Source organism: Ylistrum balloti, unplaced genomic scaffold (genome assembly GCF_031769215.1).
Source record: "Ylistrum balloti isolate Yb309-2 unplaced genomic scaffold, AGI_CSIRO_Ybal_v1 Utg370298, whole genome shotgun sequence".
NCBI classification, from domain to species: domain Eukaryota; kingdom Metazoa; phylum Mollusca; class Bivalvia; order Pectinida; family Pectinidae; genus Ylistrum; species Ylistrum balloti.
In genome coordinates this window covers 1,872,016-1,896,047 of record NW_026782224.1, presented here as the reverse complement: position 1 = coordinate 1,896,047, position 24,032 = coordinate 1,872,016, and the positions used below count along the sequence as shown (strand labels likewise).

The window sequence follows — 24,032 nt, the reverse complement described above, 5'->3', positions numbered from 1 at the left end:
TTGGAGACAGAGATATGCCTAAATTTAAACAACCTAAATCAACATATGTAAGTTTATAATCATATCATTATTATCAACACACTAAAAACTAAAATGATTGGGAAACAATACTGTGCACAGTTGATTTTTACTGTAACAGGAAGGAGTAATGAAAAATATCCTTCACATGCTGGGGCTTAAACTAACTACCCTTCTGGCTCTAGTCTTCACAAAGACAACAACCAAGGTGTGTTATGTCCAAGGAAGCATCTAAATGATTTTACCCTTGGATTGATCAATGGCATGAAATCTATAACAGGAGGAATAAAGATTACCATTCCATGTAGTCGGACACTCTACTGCTCAACTATAGGAAAATTCCCACTAACCGAGGCCAGTAAGGCACCTGTACTCTCAACTCCTACATCTTAGTGATACAGATAAACTTATCAGTTTGAAATTTGGACAAAATTTATTATGAAGCAGTTTAAAGCAGAAGATGTAATGGCTGTGCTTCAATATTTAAGATGAAATATGGAAAGCAAACATGTCTCATTGTAAATCAATCCTAAAATAACAAGTTTCCGCAACATTGTCAGCTCGTATTGATTTTACTAATTGATGATAAATAAACAAGAACTAACTTCATGTAGTTAAGTATGGAATACCTGAGCGATATATCAAATGTTATAATGCAAAACAGTAATAAGTTGGCAACACCTGTTCCAAGACTTGTCAACTACCTGATAATGTCTATATATCTATCTACGACCTGATACCAATCAGTAGAGATTCAGATTTTATTTCCAACAGAAAAAAACTTTTCTATTCAGGTAAAGATTTGTATATAGGAACATATCTATAGGATTTTTCTCAGGAATTCTAGTATACTATTACTCCATATGTAATGGTGCCAATATAACACACATACAGATGTGTTAATGCTACCTAATACACCTATTAAGTGGTGAATACCTCTGTGTACACCATACCTAAAATTATACAAGCACTTCTGTTAAGTTTTCTAGTTTGTTTTTAGGATTATTTTATCTACACAGCTAAAACAATTTGAATGATTAAATAATTCTGAAATACTTCAAAGTATCACTAAAATGATATCACCTCTTTAGTTTTAATTAGTAACATTATCATTGTTTTGAAGCTTTTGAAATACTACAGTTTGAGTGTAAAATGTATACATGTATAGGAAATTCAGGGTTTAAATAATACACACATGTAACAGTTGTATACAATTGGGCCTGTACTAATCCTGTTGTACACAGTAGTGTGATATATTGCTACAACACCTGATAATCTAAAGAACCATTCACTTACTCATTACCTAGCACACACACATCACACAATTGTTCTCTCATAAACTTGAACTGAAATACTTTAAATAATCACTATTGTCAAAAAAACACAAGTGTTTATCTTGTAGCATATCTGGGTCATCCTTTAGACAACACAATGTCAAGTTTTGACATGCTTTGAATATTTAGGAAATATTTATTTTAACAACAAGCATCTACAGCAGGCTTTCAAATCTGTTACAAAAACACTGTTTTAAAGTCTAAATCAAGGTGTAGGGGGACTACTTATGTTGGACACAGTGTTTGCCAATGGGCTCTTCCCTTATCTGATTGTGATATAGGACAGTATATGCCTCGCTGTCTCTTACTCGGATCTTTAACACTACCTTATTATTTTCTTACAAACAAATCTACCTGTCATCGCGAAATTAAATCACGGTACACTTGAATGAACCAAACTAAAAATACAAATAATCCGGAATTACTAACATTTAATCAGACGAAGAACATCAATGTTCACATGTCTAATTAATGTTGAACATTTACATAGTTTATGAATATTCGGTTAGAAAAAACATTTATAAATAGATTTCAAATGAAAATTTACTGATATCTCGTTGGACAATACCTAACCAGTAGGAGGCTAGTGTCTCTGTTGGGGAGTATGTTTCATGTGATGACTGTGATGTCGGTACAAAGGGAAGGGGTGTAGGTGTTTCAGTGATTTACAACAAAAGCAAAAGCACACAGGTGTGACAAGTGGGCCACTGGCAGTGAGGGCGAAATACATACAAACATTTCAAAGGCCATCATTTTTTTTCACTTTTCCCTCAAACTTCAGTAGCCAAATAAACTGTTAAATGCATAACGCTAGTTCTCTTTTACATAAAACTGTGCTACTTACAAGTGAGAGGCATGACTGAGTCCGGTCGTTATGGAGTCCGTGAGACAGTAGAGCTAGCGTCCGACATTTTAGGCTTGTCACTCTCAGTCGACATTCCTCGTGGTTTGTTGACAGCTTGAATGAACTCGTGTGTGAACGAGCACCTTATCATGACGTCACAGTCATGTGACTTCGATGAAAAATCCAACATGGCGACCGATGTTAGTTGCAACATTAGTACACAGTAGAAAGGAATATGCATTTATTGTAAATAATACTCGGGTGTGAAGCTAATACTTGATTTGTTTTTAGATGCAGTGGTGCCCGTATTAATTTCACGTACTATATGTTTTTTCTCTCCGTTTCTTTTAAAGTCTGCCTGTTGAATGTTGAGTCATACGTTTGCTGAGGTTTGCCCGAGGACTTCTCCAGCATCTGAAGTGACCGACATCACGCCATCCTTGCTGGGTCATTTCTACGAAGACAGGCATAAACTCACATCACGATGTCTTCTGGGACAAATAAGGAAGAACTCTTTAATGTACAACTCTCAAGTGACAGTGACACAGGTTTGAGTCATAATGTATGGTCTCCCCTCCTGCTTCTATCGTCTTCCACATCAGAAACATTATATTTGATAATACAAACGCATAGATATGCAATTTCGAACATTTCCTTTCTTTGTAGGAATATTCTTAATTACATTAACTGGAATGGTCCCAGAAACGTATATGTATTTTTTTTTAAAAAGTGTCCAGGTCACATAGCATCATAGTTAATTCGTGCAAAATAAGTCTAATAAAGAGATCATATACCACGCATCATTCAGTACTTCAGCCCCAGGATCACTTCCCAAGCTGATCAAGCTTGTTTGATGATTGATGAAACATGTTTTCCCTGTCCTTGATTTGCTTTTTACTGTGCTATTCTATCAATAATACATGTAATTAGTTTGTTTGACCCCTACTAGAATACTTCTCAATCTAGGACCTCAAAACTCCACTGATTTTAGTTACCAACAGGGATTTTCAGCACCTATTAAATTTCGTTCAACATTGGTCAGGTCACAGTACCATGGATTTTACAAATATATATTCTTCAAAATGCACCATTGATTCTTCAAAATGTGTGCAATTTAATCCATATAGTAATAAACATTAAGGTAATCATTACCTAATTTCACGCTGGTTATATCAAAATTTAATATGAAAAAGGAAATTCAGTATGGATCAACATTTTCACGATTTTATAATGTCTTCAGAAAATTGTTCAATTATCTGCAGGACCACTTTTCATATTATCTCAACCATCTTGATAATAATGTCAAATTACATAAAAAAAAATGCTGTTGTACTTAAATAAAAACAAAATATTAAGTTAACACATGTTTTTTCATCGCATGTAAATTGAAGTACCTGTTGATATGTGGATTTTATTTAGTTGTTCATTTATTAAAACAAAAGAAAACATTTTTCAATGCACATTTGTTTGATTTATTCCAGGAGATGTAAAAACTGTTGACAATCCATTTATTAACCCTGGAGAAATGAGAACAGACACTTACAGCAGTAAGTACAGTTAAATATAACTTAGAATAATACCTATTGCTGATTCTTAACATGATTACATCAAATAAAATCAGTTGAATATTTCATCACATATTAACGACAGAGAATTCAATTTGTATTAAGTATTTCCAATAATGTATATTTCAGAGTTATTGGTGAATGCTTGCTGTTATCTGTCATATTATCTCTCAAGATATGGTGTTTTCCATTTAAAAACAATGTCACATGATTAACAAGTTCGCGTTATATTAAGGCTTAATTCACCATATAAGTGTTTTGATACACTCGCGTATAATTTAGACTGATAAGAGGGGAGTGTTGGGGGGACTAGGGGGTGTTGGAGGGGGAAGGAGCCTAGGGGGAAGGGCTTGTTGGTATTTTTGTAAGAAAAGAAGATGATTGAGACTTATCCTGTTAATCAGATGAAACTTGTTTTACAGGCCTAGACCCGGATGTGAACCCAGATGAAGAGGAAGAGAAACATCGTCTCATTGCCCAGGTGATGGAGTTGCAGAATACTCTGGATGGTTAGTCTATGATACAAGTTTTATAACATGCTGGACAGTTGGGTCAGGGACTCAAGCCGTAGCATCTTATTGTAATAAGAAGGGAATGTCCTACCCAAGTCTGGTAGACCTGACCTCTTCCACCTGATTAAATGTAAATTACAACTAGAAAGTCACCAAGCTTCTACCCTCAGAATAGTTAGTGTCACTAAATCTGTAATGGGAAGGAGTACAGTATCAAATGCCCTCAGTTCCCATTGGGATTTGTACTAGTCACCTTTTCCTCACTAGCCAGACACTCTACCACTCAACTAAAGGAAAGTTAGTAAGATGATACTATAATTAGTAACCAGGACATCAATCTTATTGTAATTCATCAACATGGTATAGTCTTTCACTAAACCTTGTAAATTAGCAACATGTTATGTTGTAGCCAAATTTTGTTATTAGCAACATGATATAATGTTGCTAAATCTAGCCTTATTATTCTGCATCATTATATGGTGTTGCTAAATCTTGCCTTGTAATATTGCAACATGATATAATGTTGCTTAATCTAACCTTGTAATTCTGCAACATGGTATGATATAACTTCCCTCAGCAGACACATATCTCTGGTGTTGATAAGGGAAATAACTCTATATCTATATCCCAAATCAGTTTAAACTCCGATATATATACATAAAGAATTAATCATGTTCTTATTTTGTATTGATGGAATGTGTGATGTAAAACTATTATTATAGAAATATCAGTGGTATTAATATTTGTTGCCTATAATGGCCTGTTTTTTGGTATAACAAAGCCTTGGGGGGTGTGTTGTCTATTTACAGACCTATCATCACGTGTTGACACTGTGAAGGAGGAAAATCTGAAACTCAAGTCAGAGAACCAGGTGCTTGGTCAGTATATAGAAAACCTCATGGCTGCCAGTAGTGTGTTTCAGTCAACATCTCCCAAGAGCAAGAAAAAGTAAGTGTCACCAACATATACTGATGTCTTGTCTTATAATACTGAGGAATTCTAGATTTAGTGTCACCAATATATACTGATGTCTTGTCTTATAATACTGAGGAGTTCTAGATTTAGTGCCACCAATATATACTGATGTCTTGTCTTATAATACTGAGGAGTTCTAGATTCAGTGTCACCAACATATACTGATGTCTTGTCTTATAATACTGAGGAGTTCTAGATTCTTTTTTGCTTATATTTACAGTAATTGACAAGATTTCTAAGAGATAAAGTGAGTCTTCAAAATTTGAGTGAGTCCCACACGAAAATTATGAGTCCAAGACTCAAATATGGGAGTCCCAACAATCGCTGCATTTAACCATGTACACAGGCAAACCTTTTGGTTGGGGATAGGGATGGGAAGTTCTTCAATTTTACATTGGCATACTTGGGGTACGGGTTCACCTTGGTGAGATGGTTTGTTGCATATCAAAAGTAGGTCACTCAGACCTACATTTGACCTTTGACCTACATCATAGAAAATGTTTGTTTTGCATATAATTTCACAGTGGATGGGGGACTGTACTTCACCAAATTGTCTTGTTAAAATGGGAATATATATTGAGGAATCGAAACAAGGATATGCTGTTTATCTGTATCAATTACTATAGATCCTGTGTATAAAAGCTTTATCAACAAACCTATTTAGATCTGAAAAGACAGGCTTTATCGACAAACCAATTTAAATCTGAAAAGACGGGCTTTATCAACAAACCTATTTAGATCTGAAAAGACAGGCTTTATCAACAAACCTATTTAGATCTGAAAAGACAGGCTTTATCAACAAACCTATTTAGATCTGAAAAGACAGGCTTTATCGACAAACCAATTTAAATCTGAAAAGACGGGCTTTATCAACAAACCTATTTAGATCTGAAAAGACAGGCTTTATCAACAAACCTATTTAGATCTGAAAAGACAGACTTATCAACAAACCTATTTAGATCTGAAAAGACAGACTTATCAACAAACCTATTTAGATCTGAAAAGACCGGCTTTATCAACAAACTGTCTTACATTAAGATCTGAGAAGACAGGCTTTATCAACAAACAGTCTTGCATTAAGATCTGAGGAGACGGGCTTTATCAACAAACGGTCCTACATTAAGTTCTGAAAAGAACAGCTTTTTCAACAAACCTATTTAGATCTGAAAAGACAGGCTTTATCAACAAACCCATTTAGATCTGAAAAGACAGGCTTTATCAACAAACCTATTTAGATCTGAAAAGACAGACTTATCAACAAACCTATTTAGATCTGAAAAGACAGACTTATCAACAAACCTATTTAGATCTGAAAAGACAGACTTATCAACAAACCTATTTAGATCTGAAAAGACAGACTTATCAACAAACCCATTTAGATCTGAAAAGACAGGCTTTATCAACAAACCTATTTAGATCTGAAAAGACAGACTTATCAACAAACCTATTTAGATCTGAAAAGACTGGCTTATCAATAAACTGTCTTACATTAAGATCTAAAAAAACCAACTTTATCAACAAACGGTCTTACATTAAGATCTGAGGAGACAGGCTTTATCAACAAACGGTCTTACATTAAGATCTGAGGAGACAGGAATACTATTTTATGGTGCAGTTTTATGATTGCTTTTATTCAATTCTATAAGCCAACAATGAAATAACAATGTTAGTGATTTTATGTCATCTTAAAGTTGTCAGTGATTATTTTTTTTATTTCCATTTTAGGTCCTCTAAGAAAAAGTTTGAACAGTGAGGAAACACTGTCAATGAATTCATTTTGCGGCAAAGTGCAATAGTGACAATTTGTTGTTGTACCAAAGTGAACAGTATTTAGAAGCTTTTTTTGCCATGCTGTTCATTGTATCACACTTGGAGCTGTCACTGCTAAGCATGGGCCACCTGTATCACCACTAGTGTTGTGTTACTCCGTTTGGCTGAACATGTGTGTAGATTTTCTTGAAAAGATGATCTACTGCATAAGTTTTGTAGTCAGTATTGATTTTCTATTCTCTGTAAATGAGTAAGGTTCTACGCTGGAAGTTAATGTAAGTATGATTTATCTGTACGTTAGATCTGTACTCAATATGATTTTCTCTACCTGAAAGTTTCATATTTGATGATATGAGTATAATTTATCTACTTGGTACTACCACATCAGATCTATACTCTGTAAAACTAGGGAGATTTTCTTCATTGGATCAGTCGATCATGTCGTAGGTATACAAACTAATCAGCAATTTGTATAATGTTTGGTATATGATATCTTTTCTATAATTGGTAAGTAGGTATATTTCTTGTCAAGAGTAAGACAGTAACATTCCAAGTGATCAGTTTTCAAATTTCATAGACAAAATGAACCTTTGGTAAAACACCATTGTTGAATACATTGACTATCACATTCTGTACAGGTTTTAGTCATCTTACCTGGTATTTTGTCCATCTTGTCAATATAATTTAGTAATGCTTTTTTTGTTCACATTAACTTATGCACTGATCATTATTATATAATGTACACATTACATTTTTTATGTAACATTTATACTGATCTTGAGAAAAGAAATGCTAATTTTGAATATATATCTGTGAGATTATTCAGAACCAGAGGAAAATAATCTTGCATTTAAGTACTGCTGTATTTAGAATATAAAGAACATCACAGGGCACGAATTGAGCATCTTATTTTGGAAGTTGTAATTCCATTTTCAGACAAAATTGATATTGTTAATAAAAAAAAAAAAAGGTAATTGACAAATTGTGATTATGAACATCTGCATTATGTTTTTATAGACCTGATTTGTTTATTATCAGGTTTCATGATAGAGATATTATTTGCAGTGACCCTATTATTGCCATTTTACTTCAAAAGTGTTTGCAATCAATGTATCTGAAGCATGTTTGTCTTGTTCCATATTAAAATTCTCAAAATACACTCGATGTCTTTTATATTTTGTGTTATCTTTTGTTTGCCACCATAACGGTATGTTATTTCTTATTACTTACTGGGACTTCAGAAGTTATCAAAACATTTTTTAAAAAGGACAAGAAACATATTTGACCTTGTGATCTTGTGAGGGAATTTGAAGTAATTAAATTACCAATTTCAATGAAACATGAGAAGATATAGCAATAAATTTGATCTCTTGAACCTTAAAAGTGTAGGTGATTGAATGACTGATGACAGCTTTGTATCTAGCTATTGTTGATGATAACTCTGATTTGAAACTGGAGGCATTTACCTGGTAATGGTTTAAATCACACTTCTGATCTTCGTCAATACAGTATATTGATAAGCCTTCATACAAGCTATTTACTGGTCATATATTAGGATTTCACATTTCAATGACAATGTTGATTGTTTTTGAACAACTCTGCAATAATTCTAGTAATAAATTCTCTCATTTGGTCTTAATTATACCAAATTTAAGAATTCCTTGCGAGGACACTCTTTTGCTAATGGAACAAAGGGCCATAACTCCATGAATTACGGTGATCAATTTTCTTTGAGCTATCATGGTATTGAACCTTTCTATGAAGTTTGAAGTTGATCTTGTGAAAGCTACTTGCCTTATCAAGCGGTCACTGTTTAGGTAATTGAATAAGGGGCCATAACTGGATGAATTGCAGTCTGAAAATTACAGTGATCATACTTGTCCCTGCTATCATGGTAATGAACCTCCCTATGAAGTTTGATACTAACTATTGAAAAATATTCAAGTTACCGAACAGACATTGCGTGTGCTACTTGCCCACCCACTCGTGATAACACACAACCCATCTTTTGACAGATGTAGAAAAAGCTTTTTCTAATTCAAATAGAATGACAGACTAAGTGGATTCAACATCTCAATGTTTATGAATAAAAACAAAAACAAAAATGTTTAACATAAAATTTTCATCTTTTATTTTGCAGACACATTCATCACAATTGATCAATGTGAATCATATAAACCACATGAAATGTACATACCGAAATAAATAGTGCGCAGACGATTCCGTACTAGCGGAGACTAGTGTGAACCGCATCTAACACAGGTCAATCAGTGTGACCTCTGGGTTTATCCATGAGGAGTCTAGTGCCAATCCTACCTAATATAGGTCAATCCTACAACAGTGTGACGTAAGGGTTTGTCCATAAGAAGAGCAGAGTAGTGCCAATCGTACCTAATATAGGTTAATTGTACAACAGAGTGACCTCAGGGTTTAGCCATAAGGATAGGAGACAAGTGCTAATTGTACCTAACATTTAAATTGTGTACCGAAAGGTTGACAAATACTGTTTAATCCATAAAGAGGCTCCTTAACATTACTTCTATTGGAAGCATAGTACAATAATCCTATAGTCAACAGATACAAACAACCTTCCTTCAGTTAATATCAAAAGTCTCAATTGGACTGCCTTATCAACAAACAAGCCTGTGGACATCGTACTACTTGTATGATAAACAAAACCAAAATATCACCTTAACTAAAAAACAATTTTAAACCTTTTTTTTTTAAAGAAATAAAAAAATAGGACTAAACTGATTCTGATATGTTAAAGTTGGCTATAAAAAGACTAGCTTCAAGCAGGCATGGAATTACTCCCTTTGGATCTTGACTAGAAATATGAATGATATTTGATCTTGTCATTGGCTCAATCCAGTTTCTGGTCCAAATGTTCTATCCTCAATACAAATTTTCTCTCATTGCCTTTTTTTTTTTATCTGAAAAGAATCAACAATCACCCTTATTATTTCTATACTGTCAAATGAATACGGCATGTAAAGTATTAACTGAAATCTTACACCGAGACACGAGTTCTGACAAGTTTGGTAGATTGTGTTAGATATGTTTTATACAGGGAACAGCTTAGCTTGAACAGTAGTGAAAGAATGACGGAACAACATGAAGTTACAAGAAGACAGCATTAATCATTATAACATCTCCCGCAATGTCTATGAATGTATGTGATCAATGTCTGATCACAGGAATGACCATTAATACACAATATTACTGTCCTTGCTGTGAGACTTCAATGGTACTTAACATCAGTGGACATGATTATATAACATTCACATAATTGTCACTGAACAGCAGCAAATGAACACTGAAGTGCTGTTGACTGGGACACTGTGGAGGCATTCACTGATTAAATGATCCCTGTATTGTAATAACATCCGACCCCTCCTATAAGCTTTGATCAGTAAGGCTCTACGCTCTGTAGAGAATTTGTCAGCGTTCCATACCTCAGTAAGACTACTCCAATAGCCACATCAGGTAATTGAGAAGAACCTTGTATATTTACATATATTAGCACTTCCTATCATATCCAGCATCAATATTTAATCATGCAAAGCAGAGAGAGGACTGATGTGGCCCTCACTTTTCATGATCCCACAGTTGCTGCCAAAGCAGTCCTCATTATAACAAGAAATCTAACAAATCCTCCATCAATCCACATCCATGTCCACTTTTGGGGCCTCAGATGATTCAGCTGTCTGTTCAGGCTGGGCGTTCTCGGTGGGCGTTTCCTTTTCACTCTTCTTTTCCTTCTTGTCATCCTTGGGAGGTTCTTCTTTTGGCTTCGGCTTCGTCTTGTTCATGATTGGATTGCATGTGTTTTCCAATAACTGTAATGGAAATGTACAACTCTACAGATGTAAAGTGTCTTCTACCTTTAAATATCATTTAAAACCTGCTTGATATTCCATGGTTTACTATAACATTATGCTTCTCAAGAGGTCATAGGTTAACACAAAGATATCTCAAATAAGAGATGCTCAGTGTACCAGCGAAAGTTATGGAGGTCCATGCCTATCTGAAAGGCTGGTAAAAAGCTTTTTCAATAACTTTAGAAATTACTGTTGGTTAAATTCACTCACCTCTTTTTCCTGATATATCTGTGAGACTAGTACTACAGATTTTTTGTATGTTTTAAGGCCATTCTGTTGGTTTGTTCTACTCACCTGTTTTTCCTGACATATCTGTGAGACCAGCACTACAGATTTTTTGTATGTTTTAAGGCCATTCTGTTGGTTTGTTCTACTCACCTGTTTTTCCTGACATATCTGTGAGACCAGCACTACAGGTTTTTCGTATGTTTTAAGGGCATTCTGTTGGTTTGTTCTACTCACCTGTTTTTCCTGACATATCTGTGAGACCAGCACTATAGGTTTTTCGTATGTTTTAAGGGCATTCTGTTGGTTAAGTTTAGTGTTGTACCACTCCTCCTTCTCTTTTAAACATTTAGCCACTTTGTCTACATCCTTGGTTTCTATGTGACTGTATTTCTCGTCCTAAAAAAATCATTCATGTCATGCTGGTGAAAGGTTATTTTAAACACATACAGTATTTAATAAATTAATTATTTGATCGTCATCTCATACATATTTTCCTACAAATTAAACATCTTAATGATCCAAAACCCCTCCTTTACATTCACCTGTACAGAAAAACAAATTCAAGTCAGACAGTATATTTTTCATGAGTGAAAATGGGTCTGTTAAAAATGGTTATATTAAAATAGATGTATTCGTTAAGATCCACTGATATAAATCACAGCACTCTGATTGCTTGAATTTTGTCAAATGTTATCAGATGTGATCTCCACATAACAACACTGGTCAGAAACACAACCATTAAAAGTTCTTATTTTCTACAAAAGAATTTCTATTGAAAATATATTATACACGTCTTCAGAAATCTCCGTCCTACAAACAGTAAAATACCCATGACATAGACAAAATCACAGGATTGATTTTCATCTTGAAGGACAGGATGATAAAATTGTAAATTGGTAACATGTAGAACTGTCTATGGTAAAGGAAACACAAGGACAAAGGGGCCTGCAACACACATCTCGCTAATTTAGCTATTCAGCCATTTAATAAAGAAATTTCAAAGATGACAAATAATTTCTGAAATAATTTCCCTTCTGGGTCCCATCCGTGTGGTCAGATTCACTATTCATAAAAATTGCTTCAGGCCAAACCAGACAATATCATTGCATGGAAGAAGGACTTTCAAGAACTTCCATTTCCCAAGTTTGGGCCCACCCCTCCAGCCCATGGGGGCAGGGATACACTATTTATTCAGAATATTCATACTGTCCCCTTTACCCAAGAATACTTGAGCAGTATCCATTTATTCTTATATGAGGAGTAATATTTTAAAGAATTTGCACAATTTCCCCTTTTGGGCCCAGTCCCTACAGGCCCTGGGAATAGAGAACCAATCCTTATACAAAGCTTTGTTCCCCTTCAACCAAGAATACTTCTTACCAAATTCAGGCAACATCCAATTCCAGAGAAGTAGGATTTCTGTATTATTCTTACAGGAGGAGTAGGATTTTTAAGTATATGTTCTATAACCTGTATAAGGCCCCGCCCCTTCTGCCCCTGGTGGCCGAGACCCGCCATTATTTTTTAAACCTAGGGATGCTGCTTGCCATATTCGGTCAAAATCCTGTGAGTCATTCATGACTAGTAGTGATTTGTATAAATAGTTGATGGATGGACACAGTATGCCAAAAACTCATTGTTGTATATAAGTCGATTTTTACCTTTTGGGCACAAAGGTCCAGAAACTTTCGTACTAACATGACTGCCTTTCCAAACTCCTCAAATGCCTGTGGCCGTTCTTGGAATTCACTAAATCTTTCCTGGATTGGATTTCCCATTTTCTGAAAAAAAAAAGAAAAATCATAATAGTTTTAATAAACTACATTTAAAATAAATAATCACATGATTCAAATCATATCCTTGTGAGTTATTTCATTTAACATAACTAATCTTTACACAAACAATTCATTGTTGGTAATACTTTGAGAGTCTCACCTTGAGTTCTGCAAGTTTGTCGATGTACACCTGTTTTAACTGATCCTCTCCTTCATCATAGAGCCAGTCCTCGGTTTCACTAAGACTCTTGCTGAATGCAGCACGCTCCTTATAAAAGTTTTCAAATGAAACAATTTACACATCATCAATCCATCTGTGATATTTTTAGATAAGTATATACTGGTGAAAAATATTGATATATCATGCCATAATAATGAAATTGAACTGAAACGACACAAGCTGGTATCCCTCCCCTCTAAATAATAATGACACTGAACTGAAACAACAGACAGGTGTCCCTCCCCTCTACATAATAATGACACTGAACTGAAACACAGACAGGTGTCCCTCCCCTCTACATAATAATGACACTGAACTGAAACAACACAGACAGGTGTCCTTCCCCTCTACATAATAATGACACTGAACTGAAACAACACAGACAGGTGTCCTTCCCCTCTACATAATAATGACACTGAACTGAAACACAGACAGGTGTCCCTCCCCTCTACATAATAATGACACTGAACTGAAACAACAGACAGGTGTCCCTCCCCTCTACATAATAATGACACTGAACTGAAACACAGACAGGTGTCCTTCCCCTCTACATAATAATGACACTGAACTGAAACAACAGACAGGTGTCCCTCCCCTCTACATAATAATGACACTGAACTGAAACACAGACAGGTGTCCCTCCCCTCTACATAATAATGACACTGAACTGAAACACAGACAGGTGTCCCTCCCCTCTACATAATAATGACACTGAACTGAAACACAGACAGGTGTCCCTCCCCTCTACATAATAATGACACTGAACAGAAACAACAGACAGGTGTCCCTCCCCTCTACATAATAATGACATAATAATGACACTGAACTGAAACACAGACAGGTGTCCCTCCCCTCTACATAATAATGACACATAATAATGACACTGAACTGAAACACAGACAGGTGTCCCTCCCCTCTACATAATAATGACACTGAACTGAAACACAGACAGGTGTCCCTCCCCTCTACATAATAATGACACTGAACTGAAACACAGACAGGTGTCCCTCCCCTCTACATAATAATGACACTGAACTGAAACACAGACAGGTGTCCCTCCCCTCTACATAATAATGACACTGAACTGAAACACAGACAGGTGTCCCTCCCCTCTACATAATAATGACACTGAACTGAAACACAGACAGGTGTCCCTCCCCTCTACATAATAATGACACTGAACTGAAACACAGACAGGTGTCCCTCCCCTCTACATAATAATGACACTGAACTGAAACAACACAGACAGGTGTCCCTCCCCTCTACATAATAATGACACTGAACTGAAACACAGACAGGTGTCCCTCCCCTCTACATAATAATGACACTGAACTGAAACACAGACAGGTGTCCCTCCCCTCTACATAAAACACAGACAGGTAATGACACTGAACTGAAACACAGACTACCCCTCTACATAATAATGAACTGAACTGAAACACAGACAGGTGTCCCTCCCCTCTACATAATAATGACACTGAACTGAAACACAGACAGGTGTCCCTCCCCTCTACATAATAATGACACTGAACTGAAACACAGACAGGTGTCCCTCCCCTCTACATAATAATGACACTGAACTGAAACACAGACAGGTGTCCCTCCCCTCTACATAATAATGACACTGAACTGAAACACAGACAGGTGTCCCTCCCCTCTACATAATAATGACACTGAACTGAAACACAGACAGGTGTCCCTCCCCTCTACATAATAATGACACTGAACTGAAACACAGACAGGTGTCCCTCCCCTCTACATAATAATGACACTGAACTGAAACACAGACAGGTGTCCCTCCCCTCTACATAATAATGACACTGAACTGAAACACAGACAGGTGTCCCTCCCCTCTACATAATAATGACACTGAACTGAAACTGAAACAACACAGACAGGTGTCCCTCCCCTCTACATAATAATGACACTGAACTGAAACACAGACAGGTGTCCCTCCCCTCTACATAATAATGACACTGAACTGAAACACAGACAGGTGTCCCTCCCCTCTACATAATAATGACACTGAACTGAAACACAGACAGGTGTCCCTCCCCTCTACATAATAATGACACTGAACTGAAACACAGACAGGTGTCCCTCCCCTCTACATAATAATGACACTGAACTGAAACACAGACAGGTGTCCCTCCCCTCTACATAATAATGACACTGAACTGAAACACAGACAGGTGTCCCTCCCCTCTACATAAAAATGATATTGAACTGAAACAACACAGACAGGTGTCCTTCCCTTATACATAATAATGACACTGAACTGAAACACAGACAGGTGTCCCTCCCCTCTACATAATAATGACACTGAACTGAAACACAGACAGGTGTCCCTCCCCTCTACATAATAATGACACTGAACTGAAACACAGACAGGTGTCCCTCCCCTCTACATAATAATGACACTGAACTGAAACAACAGACAGGTGTCCCTCCCCTCTACATAATAATGACACTGAACTGAAACACAGACAGGTGTCCCTCCCCTCTACATAATAATGACACTGAACTGAAACAACAGACAGGTGTCCCTCCCCTCTACATAATAATGACACTGAACTGAAACACAGACAGGTGTCCCTCCCCTCTACATAATAATGACACTGAACTGGAACAACACAGACACGAGTCCCTCCCCTCTACATAAAAATGATATTGAACTGAAACAACACAGACAGGTGTCCTTCCCTTATACATAATAATGACACTGAACTCAAACAACACAAACAGGTGTCTATGCCCTCTACATAATGATATTGAACAGAAACAACAAAGACAGGTGTCCTTCCCCTCTACATAATAATGACACTGGACTGAAACAACACAGACAGGTGTCCCTCCCTTCTACGTAATAATGACATTGAACTGAAAAAAAACACAGACAGGTGTCCCTCCCCTCTACATAATAATGACATTGAACTGAAAAAAAACACAGACAGGTGTCCCTCCCCTCTACATAATAATGACACTGAACTGAAACACAAACAGGTGCCCCTCCCCTCTACATAATAATGACACTGAACTGAAACAACAAAGACAGGTGCCCCTCCCCTCTACATAATAATGACACTGAACTGAAACAACACAGACAGGTGTCCCTCCCCTCTACATAATAATGACACTCAACTAGCACACTAGAGACGTGTCCTTCCCATTACTGTCACTGCTTACCTCCTCCTTAGCGAACTCTTCAAGCTGAGAATAAAGTTTGTCACGAAGATCATACACATATTCCTCAACTGCATTCTTTGCATGTGATCGTTCCATTTCCAACTTATCCTGCATAATCATCTGGTTCTATGCAAATCAAGAAAACAAGAATAAAAAAACCCATTCTGTACCAAGATTACTGATTGAGACAAGTATTAAATGATATTTCTAAATAGAAATATGCAGGAATATTGCAAAGTATCTAAATCTTTATCTTTCCACTTTCTGACAGAAAACTAAAGAGAAAAAGAAAAGGTACCTCTCTCTCAACCAGAAGGTGTAACTGTTCTTTAGACATCTGAGGAACCTTCGACTCAATCGGTAAATCTACCACTTTAACGGTTTTCTTCTTCTTCTTCTTTTCTTCCTTTTCTGCTGTTTTCTCTTCCTGCAATTATTTTGAGAGATTCAAATGAAAATCTGTTTTTACATTAATTAGCATCATACAAATAAAGTGGTTTAACAGCATTAATCATAAATCAATAATTCACATCAATTTTTTCAAATTTTATTAAAAATAGTGAAACAGATTAAATGTGATGTACAAAAAGGACAACATATCTATAGATAGCACTTTCTACCTTCTTTTCTGTTGACTGTTCACTATTCTGTTGATCTTGGTCTGTTTGCATTGGTGTCTGTAACAGATATAAACAACAATCTTAGGAATACAAAGTTTGACACAACCATGAATTAAATACTAAAACAACACTTATTTTTATCATTTCCTAAAATAATCTTATTTCTACCGATTTCATGACACATCTGAAAATTCTTCTACTTCAGCATCAATAAAAAAACTACCAATCTTTCATTTTCCAACAGTTTTCTAAGAATACACATCACACACTAGTCTGTTGAAACGAAGTTGACAACTTCATTTTTTATTTGAAGCAAAATTTCCCAGAAACTGTATATAAAACACAACAACCCACATACCTCTTCTGATGTTTGTGAATCTGAATTGCTCGGTGGTTGGGGATCTCCTTGTCCATTATCCTCAGACTTCTTTTCCGTTGAGTCTGTTTCCATGGCCTCCAGGCCGTTTTGATCACCCTGGGCATCATCCTCCAATTTCTCAGTCATTGAGGCTGAAGATACTGTGAAGACTCCATGGTTATTGATCCTGACCTTAACTTTGACCTTTGAACATGACCCATCTTTTTGAGGTGCTACATTTTTTACATTGAAACTGCCTGGAATTAACAATAATAGAATGAATATTTGATCACATACAGGCATTTGGGATAGAGAACTTTCATCTGAAATGTACAACATATCAAAGACATCAATCTTCATATAATAAGTTAAGAGTGTATCAACAAACCTACCAATATGTGGGTCAGGAATTGGTACATCTTTAGCATGTGTGTAGAAGGATTCTAGCTGGAATGGTTCCTTACGATAAAATGTCATCATCTTGGCAAATGGAATCTGGTGAAATTTGGGGAACACTTCCAGTGTACTGAAAAAAGAGTACAAATAGACTTCAGTATCAAAATGTCTAGGAGTCCTTTTCTTCTCTAAAATACCATACTACCAGCAATCAGGGGACTGGATAGATTTCACAAAGAAAACAAGCGAAGAAAGTTTACACAAGGTGACACCACATGAATCTAATCTGTAATTGTTTGGAACTCTTCACCGATTTACAAGTTAAAAGTGGCAAAGTTTTAACCTTCCACATTTTCTAGACTAATGATTCTCTTACGTAAATGACATGACCCCGTCCCCTCTAAATGTCGAGTGACCCTATAATGTACTGTATATTTTACTTACTTATCATCCTCCATATTACCCTCCCAGCTCAGTGTGATCGGATAGGGCTGTGCTTCAACAATGGAGAAATCTCGAACACGGAACGTTGGTGAAAGAATTGCACACTGAAATCAGTAATACACAATACATTAATACTAATAACCCAGGGGCAATCTCCATTGAATCTAATTTGAATTTATATTAAAAAGTGTTATTCACTTGCTTTTTGTAAAATTTTCTCCTAACTGACTAATCAAACCAAATAATTGTCATGTATACATCACTGGATTTACACAGGTGGTACGACAAATCACTTTCATTTCCCGAATATTCAATTCCGCAAACATTTCTATTTAGATGTATTTATGAATACATGATTTGGCAAACTCTTATCAAGAAATGACTTGAAATTTGCCAATAAGCTATTGGAGACCATGACTCTCCAAAAATCTGATATCAGTAACCAAATCAACATGAACACAATCCAGAGTTATTTTCTAACAAATAATTGCATGTTAATGCAAAAATAAATTCCATTCTAAATTTAAGTGATTCACAGTATATACTATAATAAGAGGTATCGATTAGAATTGTAAGTTACTGAAAAGTGGTCTACAAATATGTTAGATTTAAGAGACTGCTCCATTGTTAGACTGTTACTCAGGAACCATGATCTACCTGAAGGGCACACCCTCTAGCCACTGCTTCATCAGCATTTAGTGTTGTACTTGGCTCCTTAGCAAACACTTGTTGAACCATACCCTTTATGGCAGGTATTCTGGAGCTGCCCCCAACAATCTCCACGGAGTAGATATCATTCTGAGATAGTTCTGAAAATGAAATTAGATATTTTAGAAATTCTTATATAGTATCATCAGGTTCACGAGAAATGAAAAAAAATATATATGAAATATAGTAATTACAATTTTGATTAACATTATCTGCTGTCACTAACAGGAAACAGTAGCTCTTCTCTTGATACCTTGTTAAATATCTTCATTCTTTGAAAAGTGTTATGACTTAGAGTAAAAAAGTTCTGCTAAACCAATATCCATACTTACTTGTGTTTTGTAAAAGGGCTTTAAATAGTACCTCTGCTTTAACCATCAAATGTTTTGTCAGCTCCTCAAACTTTTCCCTGTAATCAATACAAACGAGTATCACTTAGCAAGGTTAGTGAACTTTCATTCCATCCCTACCAAAAGTAAAGTTACAAAGTAGGATGTATGCTTACCTTGACAATGATACAGGATATAGTAACATACATGTAGAATTAAAGATACTGGACCACATTATGTTAATGACAAGTTGCGAGACGGCTATGTATTTCTTTGACTGTAAATTATAATTCTAAAGCAGAAGAACCAGCAAAACCACTACTTATACAATTGTCTCCCTTCTTTCAAATCAATCTGTTTAAAAAACATGAAGAAATCCTTTCAATATAAAATTAGAAATAAATTAACATAATCTATGATCCCAAAAGTCAATTCAGTTTTGATTTTCTAAATAATAACACTTCTTATTTGACTCAAAAATCAATCTTGACCTCACACTTCAGGTTATGGATACCTTTAAATAACAAAAGGATTGAGTTATACGCTACCTATCCATCCTGCCACTGACATCTTTGTCATCCATAAAGCACTCAATATTGATGGGGATAGGTGTTGAGTTGGCGCTCATCAATTTCTTCAGCTTCTCACACTCCTGTGTCAGTCTGACAAGGGCTTTGGGACGTGTCATTGCATCAACTTTAAACCGTGTCTTGAAATCATCCACAAAGTAGCGCACTAGTTCATTGTCAAAATCTCTACCTCCTAGTTTACGATCACTTTCCACTCCCAAGACCTGTAATAAGGATAAAATATAAAAGATATGTTGAATAACAATAATCTCAAGTTCTGTTTACTAGTATCAATAGTATGTTTGCCTACTATATCCCTTGCCGTTGCCTACCAACATCCCACCTTATTGTCACTCACAAATAGCCTACAATGTTACTGGTCTATTTACCTTCCGATAGCTCTCCTTTTTAACTGTCATTTTACTTACCAATAGCCCACCCTGTTGCCTGTTGGTTTACTTACCTTTAGTTTACCCTTGTTGAAGGCCACAGCTGCCACCTGTGTAGAACAATACCCCATGTCTACAAACACAACAGTGCGGGCCTTCTCTGTTTCTGCTGGTAAGTCCTGTTTGTATATACCATATGCCAATGATGCTGCAAAACAAGATTTACTTTTCTAGAATAATCCACAAAAATCAATCTCACAGTCTAAAACACAAATATGTAATGTTATGTGTTGCTGTAGGGAAGCGAGTGGCAGATATGGCACAAATAACCAATCTATCAAAGTCTTCCACATTTATCTAGCACTCAACTGAATGTTGACATCTATGGACAGAAGTAACAGCAGGATGAGTGCAGTCCCTTGGTCTGCATAGCAAACACCAGTTTATAAAGTAGTGTTGCATGTATAAACCCAATCTAAGAATAAGAATTTTAATACATCTAACAGTTTTCATTACAAATCATATTTTGTTACTTATGAAATGTTTAATGTTAAATCACTTAATATAAATGTACACGTAATGAAAATTTTGTCCCAACATCAGCATATAAGTAACATGTATATAAATAATGCTGGCATCACTGTACCATCCGGATGACAATTTCGGCTCAATGTCTGTATCATCATAACATGATGTAAATATAACTACTGAATGACCTAAAACACAAATCTCACCTGCTGTGGTGTCACTCATGACCTTCAGACAATTCAGACCAGCCACTTGACATGCATCCAACATTGCCCGACGCTCAATATCTGTGAAAAATGCTGGAACCTGAAATAAGATTATATTTTACCAACTTGAGTATTTAATTTCTAAAGGTGTCAGATATTTATAGATCAATATAGACCACATTTGTACATTTTTCTCTATCTTCATTTAAATTCAGTAATCTTCCACCCCTATATATTTGACTATCTTGTATACCAACAAATTAGTAACTAAAAGGAGAATATTTCCTCAAACATTATTGAAATCTAAACAAATTAGAAAACATACAAGTATGTGCATTTTTCCTGGTCACTGTGAATTTCCAGTTTCCATCATGTTCTTATATTTAACTTTCCTTTGATCTTTCATTAAATCCACAATTTTTTACATACCGATACCACAACATCAACAACTTTCGTTTTCAGGGCTGCCTCAGAGGTCTCTCTCAACTTGGTCAGTAACATGGCAGTCAACTGTGTTGGTGTGAAGGACTGTTTCTCTCCCATATAATTCACCTGTATAATATCAACACAACATCTGTAAAAAGTCTTCTGCTTTTTTAATGCTTGAAAAATCATAAATAAATAAAAAATAAATTCAATGAAATAATATCTTATAAAATAATGTCGGTTTTTGCATTGCACTGGAAGCAAACAATGGATGCTGAATGACTTTAGTGATGAAGTAATGAAATGCACTTAAGATTTGAAAAACACAACTTAATCATACAGATCTCCTGGTAAAGCTGTCTGTCATAGGAACATCATTAGTGGCATTGCAGCTTGCAATAATCACAGTTAACTTAATGCTTGAATTCTTGATTCAAATAAAGAGTTTCAACATAGGAATTAAAAAGATCTGTAAGTATTTGGATCTAAACTCAAGAAAAGTACTCTCCTCTTGCCATCAGATTTTAAGACATCTGTTACACAGAGTAAATGAATGAACCGTTGCTACACATAACAGGAATACAAACAGCACAGCAGTATGTTACTGTAAAGGCAAACAGAAAAAAGAAGAGTACGCAACTATAACTTCATTTTCCTCACCTGTACTAAAATTTCTCCCCCTGGCCCCTCCACGACCTCGTATGGTTTGAAGTAAGATTTTAACTCCTCCTGTACCAAAGGGTCGTTAAATTTCCGTCCTATCAAGCGCTTAAAGCAAGATACTGTGTTCTTTAAGTTGGTTGTGTTCTGATTTTTGGCGGACACCCCCATGCAGCGATTCTTCTCGTTCATTGACACATAGGCTCTGGAACATTAAAATGAAACATATTGAAAAGGTCGGGTTTTGAAGATGTTCCAAACAATACATCTATCTGTTCATATAACTGGCATCACTTGAGATAACTGTTTCACATATATATTGAAAAAAGCATAGGAAAAAATCTTCAAATGATGGCAGTAAACGTACAAGTTCATATCCTTAGTTGTAACAAAAAATAAATATCTTTAAGTCATGGATAGAGTGTCTTGGTATTAATCTAATGAATACCACTATCAGACATAATAATATACCAGCTAAAGATGCTAAAAATCTTGTCATCCACGATCATATGATCCTCAAGATAGATCTTTTCTCTATGTTAAAACTGTTGTACTGTCCGATATGTCATGAAGTAATCATATAGTTACATGTTTGAATGCAAAATTACAAACAGCCTGGTTATAGTTTTTCCTTCTGAGAAATACCATAATTTTGAAGAAATGTTCAAAACACTACATGTTTACATACTGATTGTGCACATAAAGCTTTTAAGAAGAAATCATGTTGAGTGTTGGACCATGCTTGATGGCACATACAAAAGAGCAGGTAAACCCATATTAATCATGTTCATTGAACTTGTCTGAATTTTTTTATGAGTCCAGTTAAAGCGATGTAACTTACAATATGCACAAGAGTGAACAAAAGTAAATTTGTTCCTTCTGTGGGATCAAACAATATATCACAAAGAAGTACTGTAACATATTTATTCTAGTATCAGAACATGTCAAACAAACCAATAATTGTCTAATCAAAATACTGATGAAGACAGCACTATCAAAATTTTATAGTGTGTCATACTCAATAAAGTTTCAAAGATGATGTGTTTGAAAAAAGTAAAAACAGATTCAAATTCAGACATGTTGATAAAAAATTCTGGTCATCGAATTAGATATTATTTCAATCATTTTTATTCCAAATAGTTTTGAAAGATCCTTCGAGATTAAGGAAGAAGAATGTCACTTTCCATCGTATTTTTAGCCATTTTTTAAGGAATTTGATTCCAAATTTCAATTCTACCTTCTAGTTTTATTATATATATTGGGATCTTTTTTCCCCATTATTACACATTATTGTTACACTATGGATCAAATCCAGAACCTCTAGCTTACCAGCTTTCACTCTGCTAAACATTTAAGTTCTCACTAGCAGGGCAGTATAATGCGGCTTGTGTTGTTAGGGTACAACTTGGCCAACAATTCTAGAAAATACTTTTCCTGTGATAGAACAAGTTATTACAAAGCTCTTTGTGTAATTTCAGTTCAGTAAGGGCCATTTCCCCTGTAAATATAGATGTTCCGTTTTCCCACAGATCACTGTCGAGTTCGTACTTCGGATTTCCTGCTACACTGTTTGCACTCTAATTTTATCAAATCAAGAGAAATTTGTTTTCATTTCCTTGTTAAGTTAAGTATGGTCCCCCATAAAGAACAGAATATACCGGTACTGGAGGTGACCATGTTGTTTTGAACATTTCTATGATTTTGTCCTTTGTAACGACATATTGATGAATGGATAGATTTTATGTCATGTTCGTACTTACGGGGTACATCGGTCGCTATATTCGTTTGCGATGGTTTCGATGCCTCCTGCCCGCGCCACTCCAACAAAACAGGTGAGGCATCCCAGATCGAAGCCCACAACAGACATTTTTAGTCAATCAATCACCAAAACAATTTCTGTGAGTTGAATAATAAAAAAATCAGAATTGACGGGATTCTGTCGCTTGCTGTAGATCTAGTTTTCGTAATATATCACTCTCAGATATGAGCCTAGCCTTCCTCGCCAATATATTATGTCGGCGAATCTTCTGGAACACACGTGAACAAACGCCTTCGATGGGGTCTTTCCCAGAATGAGTAGTGCCGCAGAAA

The 24,032-nt window shown here is 35.7% G+C and overlaps 2 protein-coding genes across 3 annotated transcripts; one reads left to right on the top strand and one right to left on the bottom strand.

Annotated features, from left to right (window-relative positions):
* Positions 1–2,380: 2,380 nt before the first annotated feature.
* Positions 2,381–8,177, top strand: LOC132553135 (short coiled-coil protein B-like). 2 transcript variants are annotated; one of them, XM_060217349.1, is made up of 6 exons: positions 2,381–2,396; positions 2,550–2,744; positions 3,678–3,743; positions 4,184–4,270; positions 5,083–5,221; positions 6,974–8,177. In XM_060217349.1, exons 2-6 carry the CDS (start codon positions 2,681–2,683, stop codon positions 6,999–7,001), a joined length of 384 nt encoding a protein of 127 aa, XP_060073332.1. In that variant the 5' UTR covers positions 2,381–2,396; positions 2,550–2,680; the 3' UTR covers positions 7,002–8,177. The 2 variants fall into 2 exon arrangements, with proteins under 2 accessions (XP_060073332.1, XP_060073331.1); XM_060217348.1 differs by lacking the exon at positions 2,381–2,396 and adding an exon at positions 2,413–2,442.
* Positions 8,178–9,125: 948 nt separating this feature from the next.
* LOC132553100 (heat shock 70 kDa protein 4-like) lies at positions 9,126–23,995 on the bottom strand. The gene is made up of 18 exons (XM_060217312.1): positions 23,702–23,995; positions 21,942–22,146; positions 21,285–21,407; positions 20,856–20,955; positions 20,196–20,329; positions 19,712–19,956; positions 19,167–19,243; positions 18,784–18,935; positions 18,127–18,230; positions 17,679–17,812; positions 17,287–17,543; positions 16,929–16,985; positions 16,607–16,735; positions 16,309–16,434; positions 13,063–13,170; positions 12,789–12,908; positions 11,362–11,523; positions 9,126–10,857 (listed from the first exon to the last, which is right to left on the bottom strand). The coding sequence occupies exons 1-18, from the start codon at positions 23,806–23,808 to the stop codon at positions 10,678–10,680; spliced, it is 2,520 nt and encodes an 839-aa protein (XP_060073295.1). The 5' UTR covers positions 23,809–23,995; the 3' UTR covers positions 9,126–10,677.
* Positions 23,996–24,032: the final 37 nt, after the last annotated feature.